The sequence below is a fragment of the Cucumis sativus genome, chromosome 1 (assembly GCF_000004075.3).
Source record: "Cucumis sativus cultivar 9930 chromosome 1, Cucumber_9930_V3, whole genome shotgun sequence".
NCBI lineage: Eukaryota > Viridiplantae > Streptophyta > Magnoliopsida > Cucurbitales > Cucurbitaceae > Cucumis > Cucumis sativus.
The window spans coordinates 13,442,886-13,455,269 of NC_026655.2; the positions used below are offsets into that span (position 1 = coordinate 13,442,886).

Consider the following 12,384-nt stretch of genomic DNA (forward strand, 5'->3'; position numbering starts at 1 on the left):
CACATCTTATCATAACACTACTCACATAACCCTTTCTCCAAACAACTTTTATCATAAAACAAATTTTATCATAACCCTAACTCTTCCATAACTCAACCTCTCCCCCAAACGGCCTTTTAGGGTTAAGAGTGATTTAACAAATTACAAACGATTTAGTGGTAACAAATTTGAATAAAGGTGTCTCTTGTGAGGTTGTCAAAAATAGCTAGTTTTGATTTTTACATCAAAATTTAATGGTTGTTGCTTAAAGTTTGTTTGAATGAAAATTTACTCCTTTCCAAATCAACCACATTAGATTAGTTTAGTTTTTCTATATGTTTTATTTGAATAATAAAGTCATCTAATCGGGTCTAATATTGTTATTAACGTTTGTAAAGAAAACCAAAAGAAAAGAAATATTTTACGGCGAGATAACGAAGAGAAAAAAGAAGCCATATATGTAATACAAAGACTGAGAAGAGTGAGTAGTGGTTAAAACAACCGTAAACCCTAGTACTTTAAATAAACTCATAAACACTCTTTGCCGGTCTCTCAAACTCTTCTTCCTCGTCCCTCCTGTCGCGTTATTCTCGCCAATTCCATTTCACAGCCACGATTCTGGGCCAAGATTGCTGTTTTTCCAATTGGGTTCAATTCTTGATTGTTTCCAATTAAGTTGCGAGGACTTATATTTTCTTTCTTGATTTGGGTTTTATTTTTCTGAACCCATATGGATCTTCCTAGCCTGGCTGTTGTTCTTCAAGCTGTTCTCAGCCCCAATCCCGATGAGAGGAAGGCTGCTGAGCAAAGTCTGAATCAGGTGTTTGTTCGATCATTGCTTTACTTACCATTGGGTGGTGGCGGCGGCTTTGAATTTCTGGGAATTTTTCATTGTTTCTTTTTGTTTACTTTCTTAAATTGGGTTTTCATTTGAAGTTGTGAATTTGTGAAGTTTAGTTGAACATGGTGGTTCAATTGATTGTATTTTTGTTCTTTGATATCCGTTCTTATGGTTTTGGCTTATTGATTCATGTCTGCAGATTCAGCATACCCCACAACATCTGGTGAGGATGCTACAGATTATTGTGGATAATAATTGTGATTTGGCTGTTCGTCAAGTTGCTAGCATTCATTTTAAGAATTACATTGCTAAGAACTGGTCCCCCGTTGACCCAGGTACTGTATAGGTTTGTTCAATTGTTATTGAAATCGTTGGCTAGTTTGGGTGGCTTAATTGTTCTTGTTGAATTTATGTAGATGAACATCAGAAAATTTCTGAAAGTGATAAAGATGCAGTCCGGAAAAACATTCTTCCATTCTTGTCACAGGTTCCATCGTTATTGAGGTGAGTGTCTGCTGTCTATTTATGTATCATGGAAGACAGTTGTCTTCTTAAATGTTTTGGGTTTAATAGAAGTTTTGGAAACTCATTGTTCTATAAACAACTTTTTAGAGATATGGTAACTTACGATAATCATTGACTTTGACACGTGTGTATCTGAATGATGAATGATTTCTGACGCTTCAACTTTGTGCATATGCAGGGTACAGCTTGGGGAGTGCTTAAAGACTATCATTCATGCTGATTATCCGGAGCAATGGCCGAGTCTTCTTGAATGGGTGAAAGAAAATTTGCTAGCTTCAAACGTTTATGGGGCATTATTTGTGTTGCGGATCCTTGCTAGAAAATATGAGTGAGTATGCGATGTTTTATAGCATATTTTTTTCCGCCTCTGTAATTGCATTATATGCTGGATTGTTGAGTGTATGCATTATTTTTAGTTTTATTTTAACATTCCAATTTCACGGTCCACAAAAAGATCCTTGTGGTTTTAATATGTTCTTGTGAACACACAACACACACACACCCCAATAAAGGGAAGAGGTATTAGTTATTTACTTTTGTTAAATATTTATTATTTTCTTTTAATAGGATCTTGTGCTATCCGTAATTTGATCCATTGCCTTGTCATGCCTAAGGAACATTCCCTTGGAGTGTTCTATAGATCTTTTATTTATATATTTCACTTTTTAACATCTGGAATGGAACATTTGGGTTATTACATACTATTTACTAAAGGTTACCTTGTTTATGGTTGATAGGTTTAAATCAGATGATGACAGGACTCCTGTCTATCGAATTGTTGACGAGACATTTCCTCTTCTACTCAATATATTTAGCAGACTTGTTCAGATTGGTGACCCTTCTTTGGAAGTAGCGGAGTTGATCAAGTTTATTTGTAAAATATTTTGGTCGTCAATATATGTAAGTCTTGTTACGATACATCAAATGAAAATTATGGATTCCTTTTTAAAAAATGATATGTAAGTCTTATCCGAAGATGTTACGCTCTTTTGATTACAGCTGGTATTCTATTTGGTTAGATTATTACCTTCCCAACTGAAAGTGAAATGGATATACATTTATTTTAATGCACATGCAAGGATGCTATCTTCATTTGGTGTGCTCATCAGAATTTCATGAACAATATTACTGTAATGGCGATTTGATGTTATATCTTCTTCTGCCCATGCACTTTTGTAGAATAATGTGTATATAAATCTTTCCACCGTGAATATATTGGATATTATGCATTCCTTCAATTTTAGATACTTTAAAAAATATTTTGCATATGTTTTAGATGGAGATTCCAAAGCATCTTTTCGATACACATGTGTTCAATGCTTGGATGATGCTATTCTTAAATATACTGGAGAGGCCAGTCCCCTTGGAAGGCCAGCCTGCAGACCCTGAACTTAGGAAATCCTGGGGTTGGTGGAAAGTGAAGAAGTGGACTGTTCATATTTTAAATAGGCTTTACACCCGGTGAGAATTAACATTAAATGTTCATGGCAATTTGTTATTTTAAAGGTTTTTTTTTGTAGGATGGAGTTTTTTTTCTCCCTTCCTTTTCTCTTTCTCTTTCTGGTTTATTCTTATTATTGATGCCTAATTTGTAGGTTTGGAGATTTGAAACTCAAGAATCCAGAAAGTAGAGCTTTTGCTCAAGCATTTCAGAAGAACTATGCTGGGAAGGTCATGGAATGTCACTTAAACTTGTTGAATGTGATACGTAGTGGTGGCTATTTGCCAGATCGAGTTACCAATCTTATTCTTCAATATCTAAGCAATAGGTGGTCTAACTTCACTTTTCCTTTTCCAATTACAAGCAAAATAGTTTGTTGCTATGCATGCTATTTTCCCTTAGTTCTTTGAGTTCTTTAAATTTGAAGGTGGGAAGGACCATCACTTGATATGATTTTTATATGTGTTATTTTTTTGTAAAATTTTTATGTGTATTCATCGTTGATAAAAGTAAACTATCAACAATTTTTTAATCAAGTTCTTGCGTAAAATAACAAGTATATGACACTTTTATTTAGTATTGAATTCTTAATTTGTTTAAATTGAATTTCCAACTCTTGTGCCCAACTTTTGAGGAAAATTAGTTGGATTTTAAGATTCAAAGTAGAAAGGGGGTTCATTCTGAAAGGGAATTTCTTTTTGTTTTTTGCTTTGTTTTTGTTTTTATTTAGTTTCTTTAATGAATTCTCATTACCTTTTGTGCTTTCTAAGAAGTAGAGAGACACTTTAGTTTGACAAGCATGTTTGTGTGATGTTGTGTTTGTGTCTTGTATTCCTAATTGTGCTTCTTAGGGTTGTTTTACCCTCAAATTTTGATGATTTTTTTTGTCTTTTTCAGTATCTCAAAGAATAGTATGTATTCTTTGCTGCAACCTCGACTTGATAGTTTACTTTTTGAGATAATTTTCCCCCTTATGTGCTTCAATGACAATGATCAGAAGCTGTGGGATGAGGATCCCCATGAATACGTTAGGAAGGGTTATGGTAAGGCACATGGAAAATGGGTTTTAATGCTTGCAATGCTTGATGACAATTACATGGCTCGTATTTTAATGCTTTGCACATATTTTGTAGATATTATTGAGGATTTGTATAGTCCGAGGACTGCTTCTATGGATTTTGTCAGTGAGTTGGTTAGGAAGCGTGGGAAAGAAAACCTTCAAAAATTTATCCAATTCATCGTTGGAATTTTCAATAGGTATATTTATAATTTTGATGCCAATGGTTGATACTGTATACATGAACTATGATACAATATATTACTGTACAGGTACGACGAAGCAACTATTGAATTTAAGCCCTATAGACAGAAGGATGGGGCTCTTCTTGCCATTGGAGCACTCTGTGACAAATTGAAACAAACAGAGCCCTACAAGTCTGAACTTGAGCGCATGCTAGTTCAACACGTATTTCCTGAATTCAACAGTCCTGTTGGGCATCTCAGAGCCAAGGTCTGGTAGACTTTTACCGTCATTGGCATCTTTTTTGTTGATATATGTCATGTAAATAATACCGTTACATGACAAATGTAATAATTTGGTTAACATGAATGACTTAAGTCCATAACTGATAATTTCCACACAATACACACACACATTAAGGCCACTACTTAAGCATTCTGCGAGATTTGTATTCTTCAACCTTAAAAGAAGAGCAAAAAGGATACTGCCGATTGTTTATTAGCTATTGCACTTGATTCCAAACCTCATTTTCTTTGTACACGTGATTTGTAGTTCTTTTTGTGAGAACATATTGATGTGGTGCTTGGGTTTATTTATCATTAGCTTGAAATTTACTTTCTTCTATTGTTTTGGTTTAATTGCTTCAGGCAGCATGGGTTGCTGGACAGTACGCCCATATCAATTTTGCTGACCAGAACAATTTTCGGAAGGCCTTGCATAGTGTTGTTGCTGGGATGCGTGATCCAGAACTTCCTGTTCGTGTTGACTCAGTTTTTGCATTGCGATCTTTCGTTGAAGCTTGCAGAGGTTAATAGTTTATAATAATATATTTTCTGAGCTCAACAATTATTGGGGTGGGAGATCAAACCATTGACTTTTGGGATGGTAATTAATGTCTTACCACCGACCTATGCTTAAATTAAATTAACATATATAGACAATTCTTCAGAGTACCCCATCTCAAATACCTAGTTGGAGACTTGAATTACAACGTATTAAAGGGATTAGATGCCCATACATTCTGAGCCTAGTTCATGTTGACTATTTATACTTTATATTAGATCCTTTCCTTAATATTATTTTGGGTCTAGATGCTTGTTTGGATGTTACTTAGTGATGGAATTGAGTTTCATTTAATTGCAGATTTGAATGAAATCCGTCCAATCCTTCCCCAACTTCTTGATGGTTAGTTGATGAACATGTGATTTTCATAAATAGTTGCTATTTTTCTTATCAAGTGACTGAGGTCGTTTTCTTTTCAGAGTTTTTTAAACTTATGAATGAGGTTGAAAATGAAGACCTTGTATTTACTCTGGAGACAATAGTTGATAAGTTTGGGGAGGAAATGGCTCCTTATGCACTTGGATTATGTCACAATTTGGTATTTTCAATTCTAAGTTCAATATAGAAATAGCTGTGATATTTTATTGAAGGCTTGGAGGTGACTTTTAGAAATTGGATCCAGGCTGCGGCTTTCTGGAGGTGTATGAATACTGCAGAAGCAGACGAAGAAGCTGATGATCCTGGTGCTCTTGCTGCAGTTGGTTGTTTGCGTGCAATTAGCACAATTCTTGAATCAGTGAGCAGAATTCCTCAACTGTTTGTCCAGATTGAGCCAACATTGCTCCCAATCATGCGAAGAATGTTGACAACTGATGGGCAAGGTTTGGATAATTTTGAAATATACTTCTCTTGCTTCTTGTTGACTGATACATTCTTTCGGTTAATATGTTTCTGATTATTTAATAATTCTTTTTATCCTATTCTTGTGGGATGACTTGCTTTCTTATTGTTTCTTTAATCTTATTGCCATTGTTTAAAAGATTAGTATGTACTTGGTCTTCTCCATTCTGGTTTTAATGATTATCGAAATTGTTTGTACTTTGAAGTATCGAAAACGTTGACACGAGAATATATTATTGAAGTTCTGTAAATGGGCCTAAAGATTCTATACTGGTTTTGAACTTTGATTTTTATCTTTGGAAATTGGAGTTCAGTGAAGAGATTGAATTTGCACAACAACAGTCACTAGTTATAAATCTAGACATTGTAGCCACATAGGCAATAAACTTCTTGATGTCAAATGCTGAGAGTCAGAAAATTGATGGTAGGCTTAATTGAGGTATGTATAAACGGGATGGTATCCATGATTAGGAAAAGGTTTTCGTTTGGAACTCCTTAGTAGTACTTCTTTAATTCATGAATATTCAGAATTTTAGAGGTTATTTTGTTGGATGTAATCTATTACGATGTGTCAGGGAAGTGGTGGGTTACCAATAAAGAATTTGGGATAAAAGACATAGAGCCAACGTCTAATGTTAGATTGAAATTTTATTTTGGTGATACTACCTTCGACGTCCTTTCAGCTACAAAACATATGAAGAAAAAAGAATCCTTCATCATTTTTCCTCAGGCTTTTTCCATAATAGCGTCAATTCTTGATAAACTTTATTGGTAGCATGATTGGTATTGTATTATTTTGTTGAGTTGGCATATCCAATGCTTCATTATCATTTGTCATCTTTAAACTACCCCTTGATATGCATCCTGAGGATTGGAATTATTTTAAACTTCTTTATTTCTATTTTATAATAATAGCGAACTTAGAATTTAATGCCAATAATGCTAACAAGTGCAATAGTTGTCAGTTCCTCTTCTTTTTTAGAACCTTTAATATCTAATTCACTCTTTATATATGCTTTTTGCAGAGGTTTTTGAAGAAGTCTTGGAAATTGTATCATTTATGACGTTCTTCTCCCCTACAATATCTATGGATATGTGGAGTCTTTGGCCACTGATGATGGAAGCATTGTCAGAATGGGCTATTGATTTTTTTCCAAGTATGTTGTCTTTGTATACAGCCAATTTGTACTCATTTTTTTCGACTTCAACGATGGTTCTCTGGGCATAAGTAGGAGCTTTTAAAAGCAGCGAATTTTATTTTCCTACTTTGATTCATAATTCTAATCAGATGTAGTCTAGTGGTCTGGTTCTATTTGCAGATAATTTACGTGAAATTGCATGAAATAAGTGTAGTGAAATTTGATATATAGCAAAGTTGTAGACAATACAGGCGGTTCTTGGTTGGTTGGTTAGTTTACAATTATTTGCAAAGTAACTTAGTTTTCTTTGTGAAAACTGAAGGAATGTATATGGGCATTGGTTGGTTTGCAATTGTTTGCAAAGTAACTTAGTTTTCTTTGTGAAAACTGAAGGAATGTAAATGGGGCATACGAAACACAAGTTTGCAAAAGAAGTCCTTCAACTCCCTATAAGAAAAGAGACCAATCCAACCAACCCAAAAGAATAATACTAAGCTGATTACAAAATGTTTGACTACAGTTACCCAGAAAGATGTATCAATTCTTGAAACCACTCACACCTTCCCTCTGAAGCATGTACACTTCATTTTAGATAGTGTCCATGTTAGAGATGGACATGTTCGGAGATGTGTCCGACACGAAAACTTCATGTCCTATTTTTACATCAGTCACATTTAGTAAACTTACTGCACATGTTTGGAACTTTTCTTAAAGAGAAAATGGTCCAACCTTTTATGTTGGATCTAAATTTAAAGCCCAAATCAGTTATATGTTAAATTAAGATAAAAAATACAAAAGAAAAGCCCTTTTTCTTTAACCAAAGTTAAAAAAACATAGCCATATAAAACTGAAGTACGAAACCTTAAATGTTTCGTCTCTTATAATTTTTAATTAACTTGATATTTTATGCTTTTTTTAGTGGAATGCATTTGGCATTTTATGTTATATTTATATATATTCTAAGAAAATAATAATAAAAAAGAGTGTATCCTCAATGGTCCATGTCCTAATATTTTGGAATTAGTGTATTCCTGTGTCAGCTTTGTCTGTGCCCAATTTTCTTAGCCTCCCCTAGAGAACTTCCCCTCCATCTATCAATTAAAAGTTTTCTTGCTCAAGAGAACAAAAATCTCCATCTCTTTAAAAATTCTACACTTTCAAACCGGGAGAGATAGTAGAACTTTTAGAAGGGTGGAGATATATTTTCCTTTTCTTTTTTAGCTATCTCCCCACAAGATAGCTAAAAAAGAAAAGGAAAATATATCTCCATCCTTCTAAAAATTCTACTATCTCTCCTGGTCCAAACTCCTGACTTGATAGCCCAAAAACAGAACAAAACTTTGTGACATGCGTGTGCAATGTGAAACTGATGTCCCTTTCTAGTACTCAGTTTGGTGAGAACGGATAGAAAACGTGTAGCTTATTGCCATTAGAACAACATAACTCGGTACATAATCATACTATGCTGCTAGGTTACACCAAATCTAGTTTAGTTGTGTGCTCATGTTGTTGATTTTATAACTTGGGAGGGATACAAATTAACTTTAGTAGGTTAGAGTCTGTAATGTCATTGTCATGCATGCATTTATATAACAGTCATTTCTGGTAGTAGCATTTGACTGGTACCATGTATATGAAATGAATGTAGGACGAGGTAGCCATGGAAAGAAGTTTATTGATTCTAATGTCTTTTTGTTCGCAGATATACTTGTTCCATTGGACAATTATGTATCCAGAGGGACCGCTCATTTCCTCACCTGTAAAGCACCTGATTACCAACAAAGCCTTTGGAACATGATTTCCTCAGTGAGCTCCTACTCTTTAGATTGCATTCTTTTCTGTTAACTTGCCTCCACGCTGATAAACTTGCACAATTCCACTCTAGATAATGACCGACAAGAATTTGGAAGATGGTGACATTGAGCCGGCTCCAAAGCTTATTCAAGTTGTCTTTCAAAACTGCAAAGGTCAAGTTGATCAATGGATTGAACCATATCTCAGAATCACAATAGATCGCCTGCAACGAACTGAGAAATCATACTTGAAGTGTCTTCTAATGCAAGTGGTAAGGGTTGAGGACCTAGGCCAGTTTACGGTAGTGAATAAGCTATTGTGCAATGCCCATACATTTCAAACTTTCTCCTTGGTTATTCTCCTTTGTTATTCATATTCTAGTATTACTTTCCAGAGCATACTATTTAAGATCTTTGAATTTAACTGTGCAGGGGGTTAGATATTATTGTTTCTTTCTTGTTTGGAACTTGGTCTCTTATGTGATTCCTTTCTATTCTGGGATGTCCAATGGTATAATGTTTTAAAATCTATGTACATTTGGGGAATTTTAATGATCCTTTGTGGAGGTCACTTTAGCATAAAGATACAATCCTTTTAGCAACAAATTTAATAGTAAATGACATTTGATTGCATGAGATGACTTGAATTTTTGGGTTGTATTTTTTCTCGTCATTCTTAGCAATTTATTTAAGGTTTTAACTTATTGGTCTAGAGCATTTGAATGTCGGACTGTTTGAATTTCTAGCCTGAAACAATATTGATGGTGTTTTCAGTTGTAGATTTTCTTTTAATTCTGACTAGGTGTTTTTCTTCATATTTTTTGTTAACTATGGAGTAAAGTGTTACGATGGTTCTGTTTAAATTTCCTTTTGCAGATTTCTGATGCCCTTTACTATAATGCCTCATTATCACTCAACATATTGCAAAAGCTAGGTGTTGCAGCAGACGTATTCAATCTTTGGTTCCAGATGCTTCAACAGGTTAAAAAGAGTGGCATCCGAGTTAATTTTAGAAGGTAAAGTATGGCTTTATTTTTCTTTTTGTTTACTTACTGCTAGTATTGTCTGCATGGTTTGGATTTTTGCCTGAATGATGTTGTCATGTTGCAGGGAACAAGATAAAAAAGTTTGCTGCTTAGGATTGACCTCTTTGCTTGCACTTCCAGCTGATCAATTACCTGGAGAGGCTCTGGGGCGTGTGTTTAGAGCCACCCTTGATCTCTTAGTTGCTTACAAGGATCAAGTTGCAGGTTTTTCTCACTCCCTCCCCTATTTATAACTATATTTCCAGGCTAAGTCCTTGTATGTTTTTTGCTCGTTTGCACACAGAAGCTGCAAAAGAGGAGGAAGTTGAAGAAGATGATGAAATGGATGGTTACCCAAGCGATGAAGATGATGACGACGGAGATGGTTCTGATAAGGAAATGGGATTTGATGGGGAAGATGGTGATGAAGTTGACAGCATCAAGCTTCAAAAGCTGGCTGCACAGGTCTGCACATCGTTCATACATTGTGTAATAATATCAGAATTTTATGGTTATCCCTTAGATAAGTTATACTATACTATATGCTACATCTCAATGTTTCTTTTGTGTTTGATAATGGTTATAATTTGTTTAGATTGAACGGTTCAGAGGAGGGAATTTTCATTCTTAGGACTCTTGCAAATCTAGGTTGTCTAGTTATATAGTTTCTCAGCAACACCTTTCTTTGTGTATGTGGTGTTCTGTTAAATTTTCACCAAATTTGTTTGAACTTTTTTTGGTGGGAAGCACTATTTAATTTATGGCAATTGTAACGTCTTTTGTTTAGTTTCTTTTGACTTTAGATTAGAGTTCAAGATGCCTTAGTTTCCCTCTTTTCGTAACCTTGCCTCTCTTTGGTACAAGATTAAAAAATTATCTGTCCAATTCTCTTGGAACTTGATTTATGGGGAAGTTAATTGAAAAACCAAGTTCTCTATAATTTTGATCTGGTGGGTTCAAAATTTTTCTCGGCTATTTCCTTTGGAGTTTTAGATAAGTAACTCTCTTAATCTGTCAGTGAAAAGTTCATTCATGTTCATTTTTATTTCTTTCCTTTTTGCTTATTAATTGGTTTACTGTTTATTTCATTTTGAAAGCAGTTCTTAATTATTGTAAAAAAATTGTTGTTTGCTGCTTTTAGATCTTTGATGGTGTTCTCCGTAATTATTGATCTCTTCCTGTCTTTATGGGCTTGTGGGTTTTGCTCTTCTTACCGAATTAAGCTCAGATGATGATTGGACTATATTGGATGTGTTAAATGTTCAGTTTTGGTTCACATTTCACTACACATTATCAATTTGTTACTCAGATTGCATTGTAATTTCAAATTCAATGGACTTTACAGGCAAAATCTTTCCGCCCAGATGATGATGATTTTGACTCAGATGATGATTATAGTGATGACGAGGAGATGCAGTCTCCTTTAGATGACGTGGACCCTTTTATTTATTTTGTAGATACAATCAAAGGTATGTGGAGCTTCTTTTAATTTGATTTAATAAGATTCAAACTTCCTCACGAAATTTAACTTATTATACTTTTGGTCCTTCCTATTTTAAAAATTAGCTATGCAAGGATTAGATCCGATGAGGTTTCAGAGTCTTAGCCAATCATTAGAGTTCCAATATCAGGCTCTAGCACATGGTGTTGCACAGCATGCCGAACAGCGGAGAGTAGAAATTGAGAAGGAGAAGCTGGAAAGGGCAGCCTCTTCGTGACCGCAAGTCAGATATGTCACTTGTAAGGCTAAAATTTTGAATTGCTCTCCTGGTCCCATCATGTTCATTGGTTTAGTAAAATGATTGATTGAATGCAAAAAAAGTTGCTGCCATTCTCTTGATTTGATTGGTTCAGTGTTCATGGATGATGTCTGAGCCTCAAAAAGTTCAGGTCTGAAGTTGCTTGGTGCAGTGGTGCAGCCAAGTTCCCATCTCTAGAGACAATGCAAATTGTCCTGAGTTGCCAGAGTCGGTTACCCTTGACCCAGATGGTTCGGGTTGGGTTGATGGTTCAGTGAGTCCCATGCATGTGATGGCAGAACATAACTGCCTATCATAGTTTGTCTTGTCTCATTTTGGCCCCAGGCATATTTCACATAGAATGTTCCATACCTCCCATTTTTTCTCGTCTTAGGTCATACAGAGTACTATTTTTTGATCATTCATTCTTTTTCCCTTTTTTTAAAAATATGTTGAACACATCAGTATATTTCTGGGTGGTTATTTCCTCGGCTGTATTCATAAAAGTCCCAAATTTTAGGTTAGAATTCCCTCGGTCGGTGACCCGGTTTTGCGACGGACGACGGAGTTTTTGCTAGTTTTGGGGTTGACTGCAGAGGGCTACTAAGGGTAGCTTTTGATACTTTTTGGATTGTGGCTGCTGTTTTTGATTCTTTATATTACTATTATCATTATAAGTTGTGGGATTAATGAGAAGGAATCTTGTTTTCTTGCCTTGCTCTGTTCTTTCTCCCTCTAATGGCCTATATAATTTTCTTTTCTCTACCAACCCTTTGAAGGAAAAATAATACTTTTCTTATTCAGCTTTTGAGATCTGCTTCTTCTGTTTATTTTTCATTTTTTGGCCTTTAAATTAAAATCTGATTTGGGGGAATGTGCATTGGAAGATTCTGTTTTGCACAAAAAGCTAGTGATAAAATGGAGGCCGACTAAAGGGAATTGACAAGTATTATATTTCTTTCTATATTTTTTTCTAAAT

General features: G+C 34.9%; 1 protein-coding gene across 1 annotated transcript; it reads left to right on the top strand.

Moving 5' to 3' along the window:
- The first annotated feature begins 423 nt into the window (after nucleotides 1-423).
- On the top strand, nucleotides 424-12,122 carry LOC101206810 (importin beta-like SAD2). The gene is made up of 22 exons (XM_011651111.2): nucleotides 424-799; nucleotides 1,020-1,155; nucleotides 1,237-1,324; nucleotides 1,524-1,673; nucleotides 2,083-2,245; nucleotides 2,622-2,806; nucleotides 2,941-3,114; nucleotides 3,684-3,829; nucleotides 3,920-4,043; nucleotides 4,116-4,296; nucleotides 4,674-4,833; nucleotides 5,170-5,211; nucleotides 5,289-5,407; nucleotides 5,492-5,690; nucleotides 6,735-6,866; nucleotides 8,551-8,654; nucleotides 8,734-8,913; nucleotides 9,518-9,657; nucleotides 9,752-9,891; nucleotides 9,971-10,131; nucleotides 11,012-11,135; nucleotides 11,233-12,122. Exons 1-22 carry the CDS (start codon nucleotides 710-712, stop codon nucleotides 11,382-11,384), a joined length of 3,090 nt encoding a protein of 1,029 aa, XP_011649413.1. The 5' UTR covers nucleotides 424-709; the 3' UTR covers nucleotides 11,385-12,122.
- The last annotated feature ends 262 nt before the right edge of the window (nucleotides 12,123-12,384 follow it).